General features: G+C 37.3%; 1 protein-coding gene across 2 annotated transcripts in view; it reads right to left on the reverse strand.

Moving 5' to 3' along the window:
- Positions 1-336: 336 nt before the first annotated feature.
- LOC125238877 (transmembrane protease serine 7) overlaps positions 337-25,921 on the reverse strand; it is a 76,648-nt gene continuing 51,063 nt past the window's right edge. The window contains exons 3-7 of one of the 2 annotated variants that reach the window (XM_048146350.1): positions 12,628-12,739; positions 9,695-9,754; positions 3,799-4,052; positions 2,559-2,726; positions 337-850 (exon numbers count right to left, since the gene is read on the reverse strand). In XM_048146350.1, coding sequence (XP_048002307.1) covers positions 618-850; positions 2,559-2,726; positions 3,799-4,052; positions 9,695-9,754; positions 12,628-12,739 — 827 coding nt within the window. In that variant the 3' untranslated portion in view covers positions 337-617. The remainder of the gene's footprint in view (positions 851-2,558; positions 2,727-3,798; positions 4,053-9,694; positions 9,755-12,627; positions 12,740-25,921) is intronic. The other variant, XM_048146351.1, reaches the window with a different exon arrangement.

Consider the following 25,921-nt stretch of genomic DNA (forward strand, 5'->3'; position numbering starts at 1 on the left):
AATAAATAAATATTGGGGACACCTTACACGGACCAACTTAGCCCCAAACTAAGCAAAGCTTGTACTATGGGTGCTAAGCGACGATATACATACTTAAATAGATAAATACATACTTATATACATAGAAAACATCCATGACTCACGAACAAATATCTGTGCTCATCACACAAATAAATGCCCTCACCGGGATTCGAACCCAGGACCGCGGCTCAGCAGGCAGGGTCACTACTACCATTTAACTAACTTTTATTACGGGACCAATGCTGAAATCGCAAAAAATCGGCTGTTTCATACATTTCGACAGTCATGATGCCGCGCTCATTTAAAGCCAAATTTTTTCGCAATGTCAGCATTAGTCCCATAATAAAAGTTCTTCATTATGATCTCCAAAGTCACTTTACTCTCTCGGAAGGGTTTCCACGGAAGACCAGCGTCGAGATCCTTAAGTGATATCTTGACATTAAGCTGAGTGGAGACCCTTTTAGTGACGCTTAACAATAAATTACTGTCTATGTAATACCTAATTTGAGCGTTTTCTGAATAAATTTCTTCTTTCTTTCTTTCTATGCAAAGTTTGAACGGTCTTTTTATTTAACCTTGTATGACTCCACGAGGCCCTAAGAGAGCGTAGTAGCATGACTGATCCAATCGACCGTATGTGCTACCCTATGGTATATCCCAGGCTGTCCCCGACTTGCGCAAGAGTAGCCAGCTGAGACGACACCAATGAGGTACCATCTGCCGGCTCGCTCTAGCATTAGTGGGCCTCCGCTGTCGCCTTGGCAACTGTCTTTGCCGCCGCCGCGGTAGCCGGCGCAGAGCATCTCGGGGTAGATTACCACGTTTATGCCTGGAAAGAAAGAGGGTTTGGTTAGCAAGTGGTTTGTATAAAAATAGAAAAAGGGATCGCAATTAAGTTTACTTAATTATATAAGAAACTAAGACTACACATAAAAGCTAGCTAATGTCTAAAATAGGCCCTTGAGGCATTGTACCAAGGATACTGGCGACATTTCCTCGCTGTATCGCTATGCGAGGAAGCTATGCTATACGTTGTGCGAGGAAGTCGCCACCTCTTCGGTCACCAGTTACCTCAACCAGACGCTTCGCGATTTCTGTGAACAACTTGTTCGCGCTGGGACCTCATGGACATAGAGTTTCTACGCCAAAAGGTACAAAAAGGTATTCTTTGCCAAGACTTTATTTGTTACGTTTCGAAATTTTGGCATTTTCTGCCGCTGCGCCCGCTTTTATCTATAGGACCAATGCTGAAATCTCGAAAAAAAATTGGCTGTGCCATAGAAATGAACGGCATCATGACTGTCGAAATATATATTATTATAAAACAGCAGCATATTTCGCGATTTCAGCATTGGTCCCATAATAAAAGTCGTTCATTATGATCTCAAAAATCACTGCAAAGTTTCAACGATGCTTTTTATTTCATCCTGTATATAACCATAGTTTCTGATTGAGAAATCCCTCTTTTTCCGTCCATTTGTCTTTATGTCGCTTGAAAGAAAGGGTAATATGAGTTTTACTCAATGACAACGCTCACACACCCTATTATCCAACACAGGGACAGCTTGCAACATTCGAGGGCGAAGCCGGGACTCCGGGCTTAGGGCTCCCCAGCTGGCCCAATTATGTGACTAGCTTTTCCCGCGGCTTCGCCCGCTTACTAATCTAATCTTATTTACCCATACAAACTTTGGACCCCCATTTAACCCCGTTAGGTGGTGAATTTTGAAAAATCCTTTCTTAATACTCCTTTACGCTTTATAAGGAACCTACGTGCCAAAGAAATCTCTAGGACTAACGGTTTCGGCTGTGCGTTGATATGATCGCCAGTTAGTCAGTCAGTCAGTCAGTTTCTTTTTTTTTAACCCCCGACGCAACGACGGTGTGTTATAAGTTTGACGTGTCTGTCTGTCTGTCTGTGTGTGTGTCTGTCTGTGGCATCGTAGCTCCCGAACGGATGAACCGATTTGGATTTAATTTTTTTTGTCTGAAAGCTAATTAAGTCGGAAGTGTTCTTAGCCATGTCTCATGAAAATCGGTCCACTATGTCGCGGTCGGGGGTTTTTTCAAAATTTTAATTTTGTGATTAGGTTAGGTTATATATATTTTAGAAGATGGTATTTGATTGAGAAATACCTCTAAGAAAGGGTAAAACTCACCATTAGCTCGATGCCATCGCTCACACACCCTATTGTCCAACACAGGGAAGTCAACAGCTTGCAGCGTTCGGGGGCGAAGCCGGGAGTCTAGGCTCAATTAGCCCAAGTCAGCCCAATTATGTGACTACAACATCAATGGGCTATTTCACCATAGTGACATTTACACTTGACACTGATAATTTTGTGCCTATTTCTGGGTTGGTAGATCTGATAAGTAACATTGTTTCTCAGCGTTGTTGAACAGGCAATGAACGGCGATATGTCACTAGTGACAAATGTCACTATTATGAAATATACCACTGATCGAGATATCACTCTTTTCTTCGTCTATTTGCCGTCTGTAGGTACGTCGATGTAGTTAGAAAGAGAAAGACTCACCGTTAGCTCGATGCCACCGCTCACACACCCTATTATCCAACACAGGGACGTCGACAGCTTGCAGCGTCCGAGGTCGCAGCCGGGAGCCGGGGCTCAGGGCTCCCCAGCCGGCCGCCCACCCGTACTGTCCTAGGAAGTCGCTGCCGCGTTCTGGGAGACAGATTGGGGCTGGAAAGAAAGAAAGGGTGCCGTTAATTTAAGTAAAATAAACTTTCAGACAAAAGTGCAATCGTTCACACATACATATAATCACGCCTGTATCCCATAAAGGGGTACCTACGCAGAGCAGATGACAGACATACATACAATCACGCCTGTATCCCATAAAGGGGTAGGCAGAGCACATGAAACTACTAAAGCTTCAGTGCCACTTTTGGCAAATAAGAGGTTAGGGAGGAAATAAAACGACACTGTGCATTGCAGTCCCATAACCCATGTCCCATAGTCGCCTTCTACGACACCCACGGGAACAAAGGGGGTGGTGAAATTCTTAACCCGTCACCACACAGGCTAGAGCAGATGAATTTCTAAGTTTCAGTGCTACTCTTGGCAAAAAGGGGTTGAAAGAAATCCAAATTTTGACATTGCAGTGTCAGGTTGCCAGCCTCTCGCCTACGCCACAATTTAACCCATATCCCACAGTCGACTTCTACGACACCTATGCACACAATAACACACAGAATTTAAGTTACTAAACCTATTTGTTTCACTAAGGGAGCAAAGTTGCTGTTTACCCGCGGGTACAAATATTTGTACCCGAGCAAGCGAAAGTTTCCAATAATCGTGTGTCTTTACTATTAAATAATGTGGAATATTGAGCGTTACGAGGGCTTATGATAAAATTAGACAGTCATTGTAAACTGTCTAACTATGCAGCGATTGTTAGGATGTTAAACTAAAATGGTTTCATTTATAACTAAATTAACTATGCAGTGATTTTAGGACGACAAATAGAGACAATGTGACTGTAGTGTCCTCTCTCTAAGGTAACAGTTGCAGTAATTTAGTAATTAGTAATTTTCAAATGTCAAATAAGACCGTGTCATTAAAACTGTCTAAGTTAATTTTGCAATGGTTTTGGCTTTATTCACTAGTCTGTCTTAGCTAACTTTGAATCGATTTTAGAATGAGAAATTAAAACCGTGTCATAATAAAATGTGATAATCATGACATTGTCACACTTACTATTAGAGCAGTGCAGATTTAGCTTGGTCTAACTTTATTTATTAAAAAAACTCACCTATATGAGGCATGTAGTGAACATTTCTGTCTAATGTCAGCACTGCGACATCAAACCGATCCGCTTGCGGCGTAAATTTAAACAGCGGGTGCACTTTAATCCCGCGCACGCCAAACGTATACGCCGGGAGCGGTTCCGCCGCCGAGTTTATCACGTAGTCGCCAAGCGTCACGCGCACGTGACGCGGCTGCGCACGCGCCACGCAGTGTCCCGCTGTCACCACGTGGCGACGCGAGATCAGGGAGCCACCGCATCTGGAATGAGAGAGGTGATAACAGATATAGGTTGTTGTTTAGATATTGGGCATATACAAATTAAAAAAAAGAACTTTTGGGTATGAGAGTATTTCAAAATAAGTGTTGCATCTTCAAAATGTTGACCTTTTGAGCTCATTTTACTTATAAACTGAAATAGATACCATACACTAAAGAAAAAGCGATCAAGCCCACTGGTGGCGAAGCCGGTAATCTTAAAAATCTTAAAAAAACAACTACAAATGACTTTAAAAAAAAGTAATAGAAAAAAAATATTTGTCTCATTTTACTCTTTTGAAAAAGGCTCTAAAGCACATTTTAAGTCGTTATTGGGTTTTTCTTAGTTTTCAGAGTTACAAATACTTAATGAAAATAATGAAACAATCTTGCCTATAAAAAATACTTTGGGTCCCTTAACTTTTGCCGTCTCAATTGCGAAGAAGTTAGGTTAGGTTAAAAGAATCGTATTAAGGTAAGTATAAAGAAATTCATCTACCTACGTCTAACTAATGAACTGTTCGAAACGAGTGGCGACAAATTAAAACACGACCGAAGGGAGTGTTTTAAATCGACACGAGTTGCAAATTTTTTTTAGTACATGTATTGTCGACGTTTAATGTAGGTAATGTAATCTTGCCTGTACCTCTAAAATAGTTATTTGTTTTACAAGGGGGCAAAGTGGTTGTCAACCGCACGAGCCAATATTGATACCCGAGCAAGCGAAAGCTTCTAATATTGAACCGCGAGCGTAGCGAGTTTTGTATATCATTTGTATGTCTAAATTGTCTAAGAAGTATATTATTTTTTTATCTATATACTTAAACAAAGTGAAAACTAATATTTTTAATCGTAACAACTCATTAAATCATTATTTCTTATCCCTTAATAGCACCTACATACTTATTGGAACATAAAATTGGCTAACGTACTACAAAATCCACAGACAAACAAAAATCTTCCGTAACCCCTTAGTTTAAGGTATATATTCTCCTAAAAATGTAAAAGTAGGTTTATATGTTGTAAAAGTAACATAGCTGTAGCTAGCCACGGTCACAATCGCTTACAAATCGTACTTAGTTCTCTCACGCCACTACAAACGCTTACGATATAGTACATTACGATACAAGTGCGGAAAAAACGAAGTTCGAAACGAGTGGCGATAAATTAAAACATGACCGAAGGGAATCTATCTCCATCGCTCTTACGTATTAGCGCGACAGAGCTAGACTACGTTTTGGCGTCTAGCGTCAACGATGCGCCAGACACGGGCTGGCTACGAAGCATTAGCGGTTGTGACGTTCGCTAGACACAGTGATGTAAGATGCCCTTTCGTGTGGACGCGCCTTTTTAGAAGTAATGGGTGTGTGAAACTAATCGGTGTAATCGCTGCCTTATATATGATAGTATGATATAACATAAAGACAGAGTTACACTGGTGTGGGAAAGAATTTGGTGGCCCCAACCTTACAAAAATAAATAAACAAATATTGGGGACACCTTACACAGATCAACTTAGCCCCAAACTAAGTAAAGCTTGTACCATGGGTGCTAAGCGACGATATACATACTTAAATAGATAAATACATATACTTATATACCTATGTATGTGTGTGTGTCTGTTTGTTTGTCCGTCCTTCACGGAAAAACGGAGCGACGAATTGTCGTGATTTTTTAAGTGGAGATAGTTGAAGGGATGGAGAGTGACATAGGCTACTTTTTTCTCTTTCTAACGCCAACAACAACAAATTTCGGCATCTTCCACGGCTCATGGAAGCCTGGGGTCCGCTTTGACAACTAATCCCAAGATTTGGCGTAGGCACTAGTTTACGAAAGCGACTGCCATCCGACCTTCCAACCCAAAGGGCAACTAGGCCTTATTGGAATTAGTCCGGTTTCCTCACGATGTTTTCCTTCACCGAAAAGCGACTGGCATACGTTCCAAAAAACTCTTCTTAACTCAACATATATTTTCTTGTATTTTTTAGTTTATTAACATCAAAATCCTAACAGATTTCAAAAGCAGAAATCTCTACAGTTTTGTTTAACCATTTTTACACTATTACCTATATCTGTTTTTAACCGACTTCAAAAAAAGGAGGAGGTTCTCAATTCGACTGAATGTTTTTTTTTTGTATGTATGTTATTAACACAGTTGTCACATCTCACATAACTCATAGGTAACTGTATGTTATGTGAGATGTCACTGTTGACATAACCCATGTAACTTGACATCGACTAAAAACAATCACTACACTTAATAACCAGGAAGTTTAACAATAAGACGAAATTATCCAATTTTCTTTACGTAACCGTGTCTTATAGTAAACGTAACTGTGAGTAACCCGTACGAAAACTACCACATAGTTCGAACTTTAAGATAGGACAATTATTAGCTCTAAGGTACATACGATGTGAATCGGATCAGATTTGAAACTGACGTTTTTTATAAAACGATTTTTTTAACGATTTACTTCGAATTTAGAACGCACGATTTCGTGAATTTCGAAAACGGTAAAATGCGAATTTTGAAAAGGAGTGCTAGAAATTGAGAACCTATTGCCGACTTGCATCAATAAATTGTGCAATTTTTATGTAGACTAAGATGTTCATTATAGATTGTTGGCTATTTAAAAGTGCTTATTTTGAAGCCTATACTAATTAAAAATATATATATTTAAATCTCTAGTAGTGCAGACATTTTTAAAAGTCAAAATCAACGTGATTAAATATTAAATGAATTATACGAACATTACAATACAATACAATACAAAATAATCAGCCTTATTACACAACCTCAGAAATTTACATAGGAACACACACACATTACAATTTTTTTTTTATTAAATTTTATTTTATTTTTTTTATTTTAAAATATAATACTAATATTCTTTATTGCACACCTCAATACAGGAAACAACATAGTATGAACAACAACTTAAGAGGTAAAACAAGAGGCGGTCTTATCCCTAAAGAGCGATCTCTTCCAGACAACCTACGTAGCGGAGAAATATAAATTTAACCTAAGTTTAATTATAAGCCCATGATCATTAAGTACGTAGTTAGTTAAGTACTTATAATAGTGCAAAACCTCGCCGTTAAACTTTAGTTTGGCGAAATTGTAGTAGTAAGCATCTTTTTATTGTTATTAGAAAAAAAATCACAGTGTTTCAACGTACATCGTTGCATCTATGACAACACTGGTCTGGGTTTGATAAGTAACTAGGTTATGATGGGGTAAGATCAACGACCTAGAATAAATTATTTTCCCCTCACTAGCTCGTAAATACGTGTATTGTCCTTTAATACCAGCGGGTAAAAACGCATTTTATCCACTAGTGGGTAACGTAATTTGACTTTGAATAAATTCAAATTAACTTCTTTAAAATTGTTAAAAGTTGGTGAATCTAGTAATAAAGATGATTTACCATCTGTGGAACTACTGGAAGCAGTGATAAACGCATTTTTTGCGTTGTAGTTTCCTCGCTATACTTAGTGAGGGGAAAAGTTTTGTGTTACACTCGGGTGCAAATGTATTTTACTTCTCGTGTGTTAAAAAACTCGCAAGTTCAGGATTCTATAGAATCCTTTAGAATCAACTATAGAATCCTTTTATTTGTTCGTTTTTAATTCCACACTCGGCGTTAAAGTACAACTTTGCTCCCTTGTATAACAAATAACTATTAATTATTATAGTGAATCCAGCGATATATGGTTTATGCACAACATTCCTACATTTTTTGAGAAATTATAATTTTTGTAAAATTCGCGATTGCCTCCCGTGAGGAGCCCGCTATTCAAGGGTATGATTTTGTCTGTCATTTTTTTTATGGGATAGGAGGCAAACGAGCAGACAGGTCGCCTGATGGTAAGCGATCACTGCCGCCCATGGACACCCAAAACACCACAAGTGTTGGAGGTGCGTTGCCGGCCTTTAAGATGGGTGTACGCTCTTTTCTTGAAGGTCGTATCGGTCCGGAAATACCGCTGGCGATAATTCATTCCACAGTTTAGCTATGCGAGGCATTATTCGACAACCTTGCCACTGCCATTCTGATTCTAAATCTGAACAGCTTTTCACTTCAAGTCCGTCTCCCGGTTACCTGCCACTTTACGTGCGGCCGGCTCCCGGCTTTAACAAAAGATTCTTTACCCAAAGGTTTAGGATTTATTAAAGTTAAAAAAAATGAGCAATAATTATTGATTATTCCGGGGGATAAAATACAATAAAAGTATTAAATCGACTTATTTAAATAAAAGTCAACGGGGGTGAATGAGGATGTCTGGGGCGAGAAGGAATAAAACATGAAATGCAAAAAAAACTATTCAAAATCATTCGATCGAATATGATGGCAGATTTTGAATAATATAATTGAGGGTAACTTGAACCTCCGTTTTGACAATTTGGCCCATATTCTTAGCTTGATATGTGTTAAAATGTCAAATATTAATTTTAGCGCTATCTAGTCGAATGTTCCCCAAAGGTTTTTTCCGCCATCTAGGCCACCGTACGTTTTTCACTAGGGCTTTGAGGTACGTTGTTTTCTTAGATTTTATCCGTCTATACGGAGTTACATATGTCTTTGATTGTACAGATCTAACACGTAAATCACTTTGCATGTTTTGTTGCTATTCACACTAGCCCCAATTCTGGACAAATAAAATAGAATGACAACATTGAAGGAAAAACTCAAAATTCGGAGAGAACAAAAAATAAGTTTTCGCCTTGATATATACAATTTTTAAAAAATAAATCAAAACTTAATAGAAAGAACCACTTACCTCCAACAGATATCATATAATTATGTATACTTTACAGCGGTTAAATTAAGTGTTAGTTTAGAGTAAAACTATGTTATTTTACATTCTTAAGTAATCGAGAAGAAAAATGTGCGAAAAAGTAGACAGTAGTAATAAAAACAGTATTTATGAAAAAATAAAGAAAAAATACACTAGACAGAAAATTAAGAGCAAAATGTAGTAAATTGCAAATAATATACACAATATACCTACATTTAAAACTTTCTACGATACATTTACAACACTTTTTGTATATCTATATCATGCTACATGCACATACTCTAAAACCAATAAAAAAACTACTTACTAAAGAAAATATGCAGATTAGAAAATGCATTTGCTATCATACATCTGCTGAAATATGACAAATCCCATTTCTACGTTTCTTGACTAATGTGCTATGCAAAAATGTACTAAATACGTATACGTATAAATAAATGACATAAAAAAACATTCGCATTCAATTTTTTTTATTTCATGAAGCTTTAAAGGGGACATCTATCTTTGCAAGACATTTTGTACGAGTAATTGTTTTCTTCAAAAAATATTACATATCAAAATATCACGAAATTTTTAAGTAATACTAACAAAATAATCAAAATACAAAGTGTAAAAAAAAAAAAAACAAATTGTAAAACTATTTTTATTAAATCTGCTCATAGTAATAGTTTATTTTAATTTTCATGAAATCGAACACTATCATTAGAAACTGTCCTTCAGAGATATAAAATGTAACCCCTTCAAACAACTTCACCCCATTCTCATGCCCGCATCTATCAAACATCCATTTTCTACCACGCCGACATTTTCTACCTGTTTCTCAGCTATCTTTTTCGCACATTTACCTCTCTATCCAACACTGCTTCCAGCCGATAAGCTCGAAAATCGACATAAGCATGTTGCATCTGGAATTCATTAATACACGTGTTAGTAAATATTATTCATTAACACATACCAACACCATTTCAAAACGAGCAATTAAATTTTCATACAGACAAATTAAAAGTACAAAAGTATAAGCTGAGAAGAAGAACTTCCAAATGTCGTGGGGCTATTTGAGACATATTAAGGGGCAAAATAATTTTAAATTATCTTTAAAAAATAAATATATTATTCAACAGTCGTTGTAACATAGAGATCAGATTTTTTTGTGGGTTTTTCGACCGATGCTATAATAATTACTACAATGCCAGTAGTATTTCAGGCAATGTTTTGTTTTTAAACAATAAAATAACGACATATAACTGATTTTTGTATACTCAGTCTGTGGTGTAAAAAAAAAATTGATACCAACAGTTCAGGAGTGCTTTCCTTGCCCCTCAGGTTAGTCAGGTTACACGACTGCAATTTTTTTAGCCCCACTAAATCAAAATGGCCCCATTTTTAATTTGTTCATTTTTAATGATTTTAATTTATTTTTCTCGTTTTGAAATCGGGCTTACGTGAATACATAGTTCAAAAAATAAATTTGACAAAGGCTATGAGTGTTTTCGATCCGCAAGATTCACTAGTTTTAGACAAAAGAAATCCAAAAAATGGTCCTCGAAGGAGAAGTTGGAGAATTGAAAAAGGTTTTAATGTTTTTTCTCTTTCGTAACCAGTCAAATTTATTTTTTATTTTTAGCACACAACATGAACCCTTTATAGTGCACAGCATAAAAAAGTACAAACTTGACATAAAGCCCAAAAACATTAACTAATATGCACCATAAAGGATAAGCACACATAAAGCTATATTAAGTGGTAAGCGTTAACACATGTAGGTACTTGGTTTGAATAAGTGAATGAAGTGTTAAAATTAAAAGCAGGAGGCTATTCGAACTTAAAAGATCACATTGATTTCGTTTTTATTGTATTATATTTAAATACTTAATACGTTTTTAGTAATACATAAAAACTATAAAAAGTAAATTTTGTCCATAAAACTGGCACTTCAGATAAATAAATAAATAAATATTATAGGACATTCTTACACAGATTGACTGAGGCCCACGGTAAGCTCAAGAAGGCTTGTGTTGTGGGTACTCAGACAACGATATATATAATATATAAATACTTATATACATAGAAAACATCCATGACTCGCGAACAAATATCTGTGCTCATCACACAAATAAATGCGCTTACCGGGATTCGAACCCAGGACCGCGGCGTAGCAGGCAGGGTCACTACCGACTGCGCCAGACCGGTCGTCAAAAAACGTCAAAAACGTCAGATGTTCGTTAATTTTTTTTTTTCAAAAATCAAAGGTTTTTTTGTCACTTTTTGACATCTATCAATGATGATGAAAGTGAGGCTATGCCCCATAATGGCATCGACGCTGTTGAAAAGAACTTTTGTCCTGAGTACCAATAAGATGTTTTTTTTTTACTTAAAATGTGATCAGGAATACGTTAATAAAATTATCCGGTTTCCTTATGTTACACCGTGTATATGCAATATGTCTTTAAAGTTGAAATAGCACTCCAAGTATCTCTACTTGATCTAATGTGTTGTGTAAGTTGATTTTATACAATTTGTTTAGTGTTATTAATTATCTACCTTTTACGTGTTACGTACCTATATTTGTTAATAAAATTGTGTTAGTGTGTTACTGTATTCACAAACCTTTGTACTATTTCCATTGTTAACTACCTTTAATTCAATATCATTGTTACCTTGCGCTGTATACTTTAGATTTAAGTTAAATCTAGTAATCGGTGGACAATGTTGTTGGTCTCACACCTTACTATTGTTAACACTGTAATTCTCTATTAGAGCCTTGTGTGTTATTGTTTGTTGTCCCAAATAAATTGAAAAAAAAAAAAAAATACTTGTAAGTGTGTTTGTACATGATAATTATAAGATATAATACATGTATTAAAGTCGCTGTTAAGTAGAGTATGACTTTTTGGGTTAGATTTATATCTACCTTGTTATGTCAAAAAGCGTTTCTCGTTACATGTTATTTCCTATTTAGATACCGTTATTTGGGGTGATTTGGGCCAAAACTAACTTTCAACCCTCGATAACATTTTATTTTTTATATTCAAACTAAATGGTTTATATAATAAGTGTTCCGCGGGCGTTCGTATTTTAGTTGTATTTTTATTTTGGGTAGATGCATTTCATAATTTTGATAAAAAACAGGAAATCCCACCTCATTTCCGTAGTTCCTCGTTATTGGAGAGAGATGGGATTTCAAACAAAGGTGATTTTGAAAGATCGATTTATTGTTTTTTTTTTATTATATAGTTTCATTTTAAATTAGAATACATTATTTTTGCCATTCTATCTCACCCCCCCCCCCTTTTCTACTCACCCCAAATTATGCTACCGCACAGTTTTGTTCCGTGCTCGTTGTACACATTTTGGATCTTTGGTCGGTCTTAGTCCCTGTGTTTATTATTATAGGCGAGACGACTAAAAAAAACTAATTAGTCCGTCAGTTAGATTATCAAAGAATTTCAGACACGTATTTTTCCTTTTTTCTCGTAAACGAAAAATTACTACGGTACAGTGCGTTGAAGTTTCGCGTGACGTCACGCCTAGGAAAAATTTTTACTTAGAAGTGACGTCACAAGCCCCCACTCCGGAACTTTGATGCTCTATATCTTTGTATTTTTTTATTAATTAGAAAAAGCGAAAAATATGTATACAATATTTTTGGACGATCTAACTGATGGACTAAGCAGAATGCCGTTTTTTTTATGTAGTCATCATCCCTATTGTAGTGTGAAAGAATTGATTTGCATTGTTTTTATTGTAAATTGAACCTTACACCTTTGTAACAAGGTACCTGGAGGATCCGATCCTGATGTACGCTTGCCACGGGAATGTTCCAAAGCCGGCGTCGTCACCGCCGACGATTCGACGCTGCGCCGTCTGCTTACCGACAGCTATGCCGCAGCCTGGAATCAAAGAGAAATTATGTTAGTTTAGTTTAAAGAATGAAGGTAAACGATGTATGTATGGTCGTCCTTTTCGCACCGATGCGATAAAGCTTTAAGTTCTCGCGCTTTGTACACATATTTAAAGTCACACACAGGTCGAACGCGATTAATTAACATTATTTTTACCTTTTTTCCCAACGTTTCGGCCAGGTTGCACTGGCCGTGGTCGCGGAAGACTGACGTCCCAGCAAATAATGTTAATTAATCGCGTTCGACCTGTGTGTGACTTTAAATATGCGATAAAGCTTATCAAACTAGTGTGCTACGCCCGCTGGATTCCAGTTTTATAAACATTTTTGTTTTGAATTTAATTTAGAAAAATCTGCATTTATTTTACGAAATAGTATTCTCACTAAAAAAAGGCGCAAATATCAAATTTTCTATGTACGATAAATATTACTTTTTCATTATTTTTTTAAGTGTTGTAGCTTGTCGATGATTCCGCCAATGGGACCGATTTTTGAATCTCAAACGCATGAATTCGCCGTTCGAAAGTCTGTGGAAAAAGACTTAACGCCATTTTTGAAAAAGGACGATTAAATCTAGTGGTAATGACCACACGTTTTTGATCCTATTAGTAGAATTTAAATCGCTACCAGTGGAAATATTATTGAACGAAATTCACGAAATTGAATAGGCGACATTCAAAAATCGTTCCACAGGTCAAGGTTTAGAAAGGCACGCACTTTATAAAGACAATTGGCTGATGAGACCGACATTATTCGAATTAGACGACTTTTGTAGTGATAAGATTTGTTCGTCCGTCTTTATATGTTTTTACGTGTTTCCTTCCAGCGGTATTAGCACTGTCACGATCTTATCACATTTTATTCAACTTGCCTTGTTAGAATGTTAGTGTGCGTCAAAACAAGAAGCTAAATTTGACCCACTTCCCGGTTTCCGATTAAGCTGAAATTTTACACACATATGTAAATCACGTGACAATGCAATATTATGGTATCATGGAGCTGATCTGATGATGGAGCCGAAAGGTGACCATATGAATTCTGTTATGAAACGTCGTATCCTCAACGAGTGAGGGGTTTTTAGAAACGTCTCGGAGAGCAGTAGATGACTGTTGAAAGAAAGGTACAGTCGGCGATAAAAGCTTGTGCCAAAAATGATTTTTTTGCAAAAAAACTTTTTCCAATGAATTTTACTTCTAAGTACCTTCATATGTATAGTTCTCCCAATCCACTTTCGGTATTTTCTTCTCGCTCCGTCGTTTCACTTGTATGATTCTCACTTCATTTGACAACCCAGCAAGAAGTATAATATACATTAATATAGTCAATAACTTCATTTTGCACATCACAGTAATCTTGTATTACTGCTAGTTTCTTCGTTTTCCATTCCTATTGGGAGACTTTAAAAAATTGAATAAAAAAACATAGACACTTTTACCAAGATGGATTTAGATATATTTATAAAAGGTCAGGTAAATCTTGTCTCCAAAAAAAGGTTAATCGTCCCATAAAAAAAAAATCTCGCCTTTATAATATAATATCTTTGATTTCACTTGTACTTGTCCATAAATTGGTGTGAGTTAGAAAATAAAAATATATAAAAAATATTTTTTTTTTTTAATAAATAATTGTGTCATAAAAAATCGTATCTGTGAGAATGAATGAGAAAAAAATTTTTTATCTATTAATCTTTAAACCATTGACTCGTGGTCTCGAATTGAGAATATAAACCGTAAAAACTAACATTTCACTTCCATTCTAATGCAACAACCGAAAATTATATATTAGTTATTAAAAAAAAATGGCGCTCAATTTCGAATAAATTATTTCACAACACAAATGAAAAAAAACTAAATTGAAACAAAACTAACACTGCACTACAACACTTTGCATACAACTTCAACCCATTTGGAACCATATCCCGCCCCCTTTTTTTCCCACTTTTTTCGCACGTCCATCGCCCACATAACTCGCTCGTGTACTGCCCTCCATGTTAGATAAGTGGTCTATGTAATCGTACTAATTGTATGTATGTTCCTGAACTATCCGGATATCCGATTATGTGTGATCATGTGTATGGATCCATTAAAGATTGCATGTGGTTATGCCCTTATTGCATGTATTTAACGTTGCTAAATTCGTAGGAACGAACATTCATAACTTTCCTTTAAGACCTGACAATCTGCGACGTTTGAGGGACAGACAAAGAGGAAAACTAGCCACGGCCAAATGCAGACTCACCAAGTCTACCAAAACTACTTATGTAATAGGTCCAAAAATTTATAATTGTATTCCAAATGACATTCAAAATTTATAATTGTTTTTATAAAGAATTGAAGAAATGGTTAATCAAAAATGCATTCTACGATGGGCAAGAATTTTGTGACATTTAAATATTAATGTTATTATGTATCCAATTGTTATTCTTATTATGTTTATAATTGTATGATTACTTAATTTAAATTTTAAATTTGTATATAAGTATGAACTGTAACTATTGACGTGTAATGTATCTGTGCAATTACCGAATAAATGAATATGAATATGGAATATTTTTATTGCCTTGAGCGACTTTTACGCTACCATGCGTAAAAGAGCGGCCTCTCAGTGGTATCGATTGCAGGGTGGTAGGTGGTACCAACGGTCTCCTGAACGCATTAGTCTCCAGGATGGATACTCAATAGCCCTCTCATGAGACGCTGGAACAAACTCCATGAGCCTAATTTAATAAAATTAATATAATTTAAAAGTGGTTGCATATTTGAGCCGTTTGGGGTTGAGACCCTGGGGCCCTGGGGGGAAGGCGCCCACAGGGTCTTCAAAGAATGCAGCCGCAAGCTTATAGAATTGACACGTGACCAGAGGGCTGGGTCATATCTGGCACAGCGGATCAGCATTGCCATACAACGTGGCAATGCTGCCAGCCTTCTGGGCACGTTGCCAGTGGACGGCGATTTGGGGCAAATATTTTATTCATAGTTTATATTTTAGTTTTAGTGTGTTTTAAGTTTAGATTTTAGTTTTAGTTTGTAGTTTTATTTAAGGACCTATTTTATTGTTTTTACTATTATGTATTACTGTTATATGAATAAATAGTAATTTAATAAAATGATCTAAAATAAATTTAAGACCGTGTATGAGTGGTTTCGCAGAACGTGATAGTTCAAAGTTCTAAATGTATTTTTGATAATATACAGTCATTTTATTTAAAATTATGAAAAAAATACTTTAGCCTAAAGACGCCTATAATTACAAGAATCTGGCACGGGGGCGTTACCCTATAATTTATCGTTTAATCGTTAAAAAACATCGGTTACATCAAATTACTTGCAATCTTACTTAACTACGATAATTTAATAGGTTAAAAAAGTTAACAGCAACATCGCGTTTATGTTTATATGTATGGATATGTGTTAATAATTAGATAATTGGATTTATAGTAAGTATAAAATTAATAAATAACTATTGTAAGACATTCTTGCACAGATTGACTGAGTCCAACGGTATGCTAATTTGCATGACTTTTTGAAGTCTAAATGTACGCTCATATAACCAAACATATTATTATCATTATTTGTATGTCCTTTCCAGTTCTCGGGACCATGGGGTCCCGGACTTTTGGGAGGTGTGTGTGGGGCCGAAGCCAACAGCGCAGAGGCCCTTTTAGACATTTTTATTATTAATATAAGCTCAAGATGGCTTGTGTTGTGGGTAGGTACTCAGACAACCATATATGTATATATAAAATACAAAGCGGGCGCAGCGGCAGAAAGTGCCGAAATTTTGAAACGTAATAAATACATAAGTCTTGGCAAAGAATACCTTTCTGTACCTTTTGGCGTAAAAACTCTAGGTCCATGGGGTCCCAGCGCCAACAAGTTGTTCACAGAAATCGCGAAGCGTCTGGTTGAGGTAACTGGTGACCGAAGAGTTGGGGCCCATTTCTCGAATGTTATTAGTCTAATAATATTAGTGTGTTGTCATGGCAACCCATATGATATGACAGTTCGTATACTAATAATATTGGTCTAATATCGTTCGAGAAATGGGCCCCTGGCGACTTCCTCGCACAACGCACCCATGACTCAGGGTCAATTTATGCTCAACGCACTATTAAATGCCCTTACCGGGATTTGAACCCAGGACCATCGCCTTAGTAAGCAGGGTCACTACTAACTATGCCACACTACCGCCATAGTTTTAAACCGGTTATAAATCAAAATGCAAAAAGTTACCAAAGAGCAGTAATAATTAATAAACACCGTGTAAAATACGTGTCTAAATATCTTACGCAAAGAATCAATGAGGCTTACTACGCACCAAAGATTGTATAAGAAGTGAAAAGAAATTAATTACCAGTCTGGCGCAGTCGGTAGTGACCCTGCCTGCTACACCGCGGTCGCGGGTTCGAATCCCGGTAAGGGCATTTATTTGTGTGATGAGCACAGATATTTGTTCCTGAGTCATGGATGTTTTCTATGTATATAAGTATTTATATATTACATATACCTATCGTTGTCTGAGTACCCACAACACAAGCCTTCTTGAGCTTACCGTGGGCCTCAGTCAATCTGTGTAAGAATGTCCTATAATATTTATTTATTTATTTAATTCGGGCCTTATTTTACTTACTGGCCCGATTCGAACTAATCTGGATACGATATGTATAGGATATAATCAGTGTCAAATCGGTAGTTGATATTGATCCAATCCATATCGTATTAGAGATGATTATAGACAGTTTGAATCACGCAGTTGTGTTATTTGAGGCTAATAAGCACAGGAATCGCCCGGTGGTAAGACCTTGGATATAATAAATACATGTATACTCTATGCTTCCAACCTAAAGGGTGTTTTATATACATACATACATACATATAATCACGCCTGTATCCCATAAAGACAAGCACATGAACTAAGTTTCAGTGCCACTCTTGGCAAAAAGAGGTTTTCTTTTTATATGATTTTTTTGCCCTCTCTTCTATTTAGTACCTATTATTTAACTTTTAGTAGGTATTATTTTTATTTATTATAAGTTTTTTTGAGTTAGTTAGTTTAATTAGTTATATTTTAGTTTTGTATAGTTATTTTTTAAGTTTTTGGCTATTATTAAGTTTTATTTTGTATATGATATGTATCGTTTTTAAAAATAAATAAATATTTATTGTATCAAAAGAGGTTGAAAGAAATCCAAATTGTGACAGCGCAGTGACAGGTTGCCAGCCTCTCGCCTACGCCACAATTTAACCCATATCCCACAGTCGACTTCTACGACACCCACGGGAAGAAAGGGGGTGGTGAAATTCTTAACCCGTCACCACACGGGCGGGCATTAATTTTAACAATTGTTTTTTTACATAAATTTTATTTATCTATTGTTAGTATCTCTTTTTTCTTAGTTGTTAGGAACCCCATTTTATTGGGTAAAGATAAATATACACCGTGTAGTTATTACGTTTATTTCTGAGTGATAGTCAGAGATATAGTAAACGATCCGCCGGCGGCCAGACCGCAAACGAGAAAGCAACCCACAATGCGAATCGCAAGATTGCTTCCTCTAAATAATAAATAAACAAATAAATAAATATTAGAGGACATTCTTACGCCCACGGTAGGCTCAAGAAGGCTTGTGTTGTGGGTACTTGGACACCGACAATATATAAATACTTATATACATAGAAAACATCCATGACTCAGGAACAAATATCTGTGCTCATCACACAAATAAATGCCCTTACCGGAATTCGAACCCGGGACCGCGGCGCAGCAGGCAGAGTCACTACCGACTGCGCCAGACCGGTCCTCTAGCTCAATGTTTTATTTATCTTCCCTATTCTTAGGAAAGGAGTTGTAAAATGTAGGGCAATGATATTCCGCTTTGTGTGGTAGGGCACAGCACAGCGGATATCGTCTCGCTCGAATCTAGAGCAGAGCTCAACTGGGGTAGTACCTCCGCCTTACAGAAGACCGCAGCCAAATAGCACTAGACCCTACTCATAGTGTTGTGCCTGCCGGTGAGTAAGGCTGCTGGAGCTCAACGAGGGTACGGTGTGCTGTTGACGGAAGGACCTACGGAACTAATTTGTTCCGTCTATTGTACTTTGAGTAGTAATGTAGAAATTGCAGAACATTCCCAAAGATCGGAAACATTCTTGAGAATGTTCGCAGAACATTCCTGCAACATGAAATTTATTGTTTAAACGAGAGAATATACTTGAAATATATGTAGTTTAAATAGGCATAATATAAAACTATATGTTACTATACATATATTATTGTCTATTGAGTCGTCGGCAACCCAAAACCCCCTTGGAACTTGACACTCTTTGCAAATGAAAAAAAAAATTTTTTTTGCTGTGTATTACTTAACACAGCAAAAAGGAGCCATTTGATGAAAACCCACATTTTTTTTATACTTCGTCGATGGCAAACAAGCATACGGTCCGCCTGATGGAAAGCGGTTACCGTAAACTATGGACGCCTGCAACTCAAAGAGTGTCACATGCGCGTTGCTACCCCATTAGAAACTTGTACACTCCCCTTTGCTGTGTTAAAGTACACAGCAAAAAGGAGTGCACAAGTTCAAAGGAGGGTTTGGGTTGCCGACGACTCAATAATGTATAATAATGTAATAATGTATATTTAATGTTTTTTCCATACATTTATACCATAGACAAAACCCTCAATTCCCCAAGGCCTGTTTCAAGAATATAATTTCAGACTCCAACGTATAATCTCATAGGATGTTGCCACAGCGGAAAAACGGCCACTTACTCGAAGGTAATATCGTAATGTTTCATTACATAACAATAATATGTAAATAGTTAGTTTATATATGTGCCGTTTTTAAGTATAAGGTACCACATTGCCGCTATAAATCGGTGGTGGCCAAAGTAGGACCTGCGGAGCAAAAAATATTTTTTTCCCCTACTTAATCGGAAACACGTGTTTTGTCCTTTAACACCAGCGGGTAAAAACTCATTTTATCCACTAGTGGGTAAAGTAATTTGACCTTGAATAAAGTCAAATTAACTGCTTTAAAATTGATAAAAGTAGGTGAATCTAGTAATACAGATGATTTACGACCTGTAGAACTACTGGAAACAGTGATAAACGCATTTTTTGCGTTGTAGTTTCCTCGCTATAGTGAGGGGAAAAGTTTTGTGTTGCACTCGGGTGCAAATGTACCTATTTTACTTCTCGTGTGTTAAAAAACTCGCAAGTTCAGGATTCTATTCTCGAACCACTCGCTTCGCTCGTGGTTCAACTATAGAATCCTTTCGCTTGCTCGTTTTTCAATTCCGCACTCGGCGTTAAAATACAACTTTGCCCCCTTGTATAACAAATAACTATTATCCTTCTTATTAGGTCAGTGTGTGTAATATGGCCAGCACAGTATTCATTTTATGCGACAGGAGACAAACGAGCATATAGGTCACCTATTGTAAGCTATCACTGCCGACTATGGACACCCGAAACATCAGAAGTGTTGGAGGTGCGTTACCGACCAAGCGCGGATCCAACTTCGTGCCCAGGGGGGGTCACGTGGTAAAGGCCCGGGGCCTCAGAGGGGGGGGGTCATGACCCCCATTTCCCCCCACTGGATCCGCGCATGTTACCGACCTTTAAGATGGGTGTACGCTCTTTTCTTGAAGGTTTGAAGGTCCGGAAATAACGCAGGCGATAGTTTATTCCACATTGTTTTTATAGCAATACGAATGAATTTCGTCCCTATGGTAAGCAACTATGTGGTCCCTTTTATTTGAGAAAGTCACATGTGTAAACGGCTACTTTATATTTAGCTGAGATTATCTGCAATTCTGTTGTGAATAGTCAGTGACACACATTCTTAACAACGGCCCGATTCAAATTTTAATATTAGCTCTAGATACGATAGGGATTGGATATGGAGTCGAATGTGACGTTTTAGGGCCCATATCTGGACGACCGAGCTTCGCTCGGTTCTATTTTAATATATCACGTCTTTAGATAAAAAAAAACTCTTATAAATACAAAAACAAAAAAAAGACAAAAAACAAAAACTTAATTTCTGGCCGGGATTCGAAACCCTGACACCTACGATCTATCTGCGTACATTAGACCGACCTCGTACGACTGAGCTAAGCGGAATCGATGCGCGCGGGGCGAAATTAACGACCATATTTTATGTTTACTAACGCGAATGAAAAACTCATGAAAACTTGAAAATTCGCGTTTTCCGGGATCTAAGGCTACGCTAGATCGATTTTTCACCCCCGAAAACCCCCACATAACAAATTTCAGCGAAATCGTCAGAGCGGTTTCCGAGATCGTCGGTATATATAAATAAATAAATAAATAAATAAATATACAAGAATTGCTCGTTTAAAAGTATAAGATATAAGATTTGTTTTTCAAAGTTGTCCACTTTTTTTTGGACTTGGATTTTTTATGTGGTTTCCACTCACAACCGCGTGTTCTTTCAATCCTAATAAGAGAAAAAAGTGTCCCAAGGTTTCTTCCATTCCGTTACCAGTTTTTCATACATTTTTTGGGCGGTAACGGAATGGAAGGTTTAAAAATGTATGGAAATCTTGGGATAGTTTTTTCTCCTATCAGAATCGAAAGACCTCGCGATTCATAATCGCTTAAAAAATACCCATGTTACAAAAAGTACTTAACACAGCAAAAGGGAATGTACAAGTTTCTAATGGCGCGCATGTGACACTGTTTGAGTTGAATGCGTTCATAGGTTACGGTAACCGCTTTCCATCAGGCGGACCGTATGCTTGTTTGCCACCGACGTCGTATAAAAAAAAAATAAAAAAAACAAGACAGATTTCACATTAAATAACCAATAGTAATATACTAGCTTTTCTCCTCAGCTTCGCTCGAGTTAAAATCGAAAATTGCGGAATGTTCCATGCAACCCCCCCCCCCCCCCTATTTTAGGGAAGGGGGTTAGAAAGAGTCAAATAGTAGCCTATGTCACTCTTTATACCTTGAATAAAACGGAGTGACGAATTGACGTGATTTTTTATTGGAGATAATTGAAGGTATGGGGAGTTACATAGGCTATTTTTGGTCTCTTCCTAACCCCCACTTTCCTTAAACGGAGGGGGGGGGGGGGGCAATTTTTGAATTTCACGTGAGCGAAGCCGCGGGCAAAAGCTAGTAGGCTTATAAACAATCGATCACACCCATACAAACGCGGAAACTATTACAAACCTATTATAACACTGCACACGACCGTTATGCAACATTACAGTACAGTGATGAATTATAATGAATATAATGAGGGCGCGTATGTTATTCCGAACACTCCCGGCCTTGGTAGTGAAAATGTGGGTTACTTATTTTTTTTTGCTTTTGTATTTGTTTAATTAATGTTGTCAATGTCATGTGCAAGTGTTTATTGGGAGCAAAATAAATTAATAGTTTTTTTTTTTTTATACTACGTCGGTGGCAAACAAGTATACGGTCCGCCTGATGTAAAGCGGTCACCGTAACCTATGGACGCCTGCAACTCAAAGAGTGTCACATGCGCGTTGCCACCCTATTAGAAACTTGTACACTCCCTTTTGCTGTGTTAAGTACACAGCAAAAAGGAGTGTACAAGTTCCAAGGAGGGTTCGGGTTGCCGACGACTCAAAGGACAATAGACGGAACAAGTTAGTTCCGTAAGTCCTCCCGTCATCAGCACACCGCACCCTCGTTGAGCTCTGGCAGCCTTACTCACCGGCAGGAACACAACACTATGAGTAGGGTCTAGTGCTATTTGGCTGCGGTCTTCTGTAAGGCGGAGGTACTTCCCCAGTTGGGCTCTGCTCTAGATTCGAGCGAGACGATATCCGCTGTGCTGTGCCCTACCACACAAAGCGGAATATCATTCGCTATGCCCTACCTCCTAATTTGTTATACAAGGGGGCAAAGTTGTATTTTAACGCCGAGTGTGGAATTAAAAAACAAGCAAGGGAAAAGATTCTATAGTTGAGGTTCGAGAATAGAATCCTGAACTTGCGAGTTTTTTAACACACGTGAAGTAAAATACATTTGCACCCGAGTGTAACACAAAACTTTTCCCCTCACTACAGCGAGGAAGCTACAACGCAAAAAAATGCGTTTATCACTGCTTCCAGTAGTTCCACAGGTGGTAAATCATCTTTATTACTAGATTCACCTACTTTTATCAATTTAAAGCAGTTAATTTGACTTTATTCAAGGTCAAATTACTTTACCCACTAGTAGATAAAATGCGTTTTTACCCGCTAGTATTAAAGGACAAAACACGTGTTTCCGAGCTAGTGAAGGGAAAAATCATTTAAAAGCATTTTAAAATTAGTTGTATAACTTTTAAGTATTAGATGTCTCAGTTCTTTAACTTTAGATTGACGCAAAATAAAAAAATAAAAATAAATACTGGGGACACCTTACACAGATCAACTTAGTCCCAAACTAAGCAAAGCTTGTACTATGGGTGCTAAGCGACGATATACATACTTAAATAGATAAATACATACTTATACACATAGAAAACATCCATGACTCTGGAACAAATATCTGTGCTCATCACACAAATAACTGCCCTTACCGGGATTCGAACCCAGGACCGCGGCTTAGCAGGCAGGGTCACTACCGACTGAACCAGACCGGTCATCAAATGCTATCGCAATCTATCTGAAAAGGCGTTAACCCAATACCTAATCGGTATTAGGCAAACTAGGAAACTGTACGGCGTGTTTCGCATCTCAAGCGAGTATGTAACAGTTATGTCACTACTCGACCCTTTGCGTGGTGAGATAATAAGGTAGATATAAATCTAGGAGAATAAGGAAATATACCAACTGGAGGAGGGTTGCCAGAGATCGCGACAACTGGAGGAAGATAGTGGAGGAGGCCAAGACCCACAAAGGGTTGTAGCGCCATCGGAAGTAAGTAAGTAAATCTACCTCCACAGTCGTTTTTAGGGGGCTTCAATTGGCTTTTAGATGCAGGATCACCCGTGAATCTGTCTGTTAAGACCCTTTATTTCGGGAACGCGTAAATGATAAATAACTAAATATTATGGTTTTTTTTTAATATGCAGCAAACGAGCAGACGAGCCGCCTGATGGGAAGCAGTCATCGCCGCCCATGGACATAAGCAACATCAGGGGTGTCACCTATGCGTTGCCGACCGTTGAGAACCCTAAATACCTGCTTCTTGAAGAACCCTATGTCATAGCGCAAGGGGAACACCTCACAACACCATATTCTTACACAGATTGACTGAGTCCCTCGGTAAGCTCAAGAAGGCTCGTGTTGTAGGTACTCAGACAACGATATATATAATATACAAATACTTATATACATAGAAAGCATCACTCAGGAACAATTATCTGTGCTCATCACACAAATAAATGCCCTTACCGGGATTCGAACCCGGGACCGCGGCGAAGCAGGCAGGGTCACTACCGACTAGGCCAAACCGGTCGCCGGTTTTGTAATGATATCGTTTTAATACTACAAATGCAGGAAAAAAAAATATTTCATGTTTATAAAATAAAATAAGTCATCTTAGTTTAGATCAAGACATATATAACTCCGTATAGACAGATAAAGTCTAAGAAAAGAAACTACCTCAGTACCATACAGAAAAAGGTACGGTGACCTAGATGGCATTATACCTCTGGGGTACGCTCAGCTAGATGGTGCTAATATTAATATTTGACATTTTAAAACGTATCAAGCTTAGAATATGAGCCAAATTGTTAAAGCTAATGTTCAAAAGTTTTAAGCCTGTGTCGAGAGATGGCAGTCTATGCACTGTGATTACACATTTTACTTTGATAGTAACTCTCTATAATACTCGATCCTCTTTGGTTTAGATGTACGAATCTTATTCTTACTTTTCTGGTTTCCTTATAAATACTTTTAATGATAGTACTTGGTGACTTGTATAAAGGATACAAGACGATTTTTGGTACCGGTTTCAAGTACACCCAGTTACAAAAGTGCATGGCCATTTAAATGAATAAGTCTCACCTGTAAAGGGACCATGCAATTTTGAAGCTTGTGGTACATTTATCACCGCGCATAAAATTACGATAGTTGCATTTTTGTCTATCTGCCATTTTATTTATCGTGATGGTCTCATTGATAAACTATAAATATCTGATTATCATAATAACTATAACACTACTTAATTTAGTTAATATTTAAAATAAAAAAAAAGTAATGTCTTACGACCGGTCTGGCTCAGTCGGTAGTGACCCTGCCTCCTAAGCCGCGGTCCTGGGTTCAAATCCCGGTGAGGGCATTTATTTGTGTGATGAGCACAGATATTTGTTCCTGTCATGGATGTTTATTATGTATATAAGTACGAGTATGTATATTGTATTTATTTATTTAAGTATGTAGAGGTATATCGTCGCTTAGCACCCCTAGTACAAGCTTTGCTTAGTTTGGGGCTAAGTTGATCTGTTTAAGGTGTCCCCCCAATATTTATTTATTTATTATTTATTTATTAATCCATACTTCAATACTAATATTATAAATTGGAAAGTGTGTGTGTCTGTTTGTTTGTCCGTCTTTCACATCAAAACGGAGCGACGAATTGACGTGATTTTTTAAATGGAGATAATTGAAGGGATAGAGAGTGACATAGGCTACTTTTTGTCTCTTTCTAACGCGAGCGAAGCCGCGGGAAAAAACTAGTGTAACATACATGTCACTACTATTCCTAGAGAGGGATACTGTTTTTACTCGATCCTTCTCGCAAAAACTTAAACATTACCACAAATAAATTATTTCACATAGGTTTGTTGTATCACAAAAGATTTTTTGGCAAAATTCTTCTTTTATTAATAGTTAACACTTCAGTTTATAAATATCACGTACTGTGTCACTTCTGTGGCGTCAAAGACAAGTCGGTCAGCAGGCCACTTTCCCCTCTGACATAACTGCTACGGGAATGAGTCCTTTGTGATAATAAGTTGAAAAATGTAAACATAATAGAAATATAAAATATGCCAGAGGTGGAAAAAGGCCCGTGGGGTCATATCCGACTTATGAAAGGATTTTATCCCCCCCCCCCCCCTTCCGGTGTTGCAAAATTTCAAAATTTGAAAAATACAGTAGGACTCACTGGACAATTGTCTTCATAAAACGCGTGCTTTCCTAAATCTTGACGCTGGCGGAATCAACAAGCTTACACT

The sequence above is a fragment of the Leguminivora glycinivorella genome, chromosome 24 (genome assembly GCF_023078275.1).
Source record: "Leguminivora glycinivorella isolate SPB_JAAS2020 chromosome 24, LegGlyc_1.1, whole genome shotgun sequence".
Taxonomy (NCBI): Eukaryota; Metazoa; Arthropoda; class Insecta; order Lepidoptera; family Tortricidae; genus Leguminivora; species Leguminivora glycinivorella.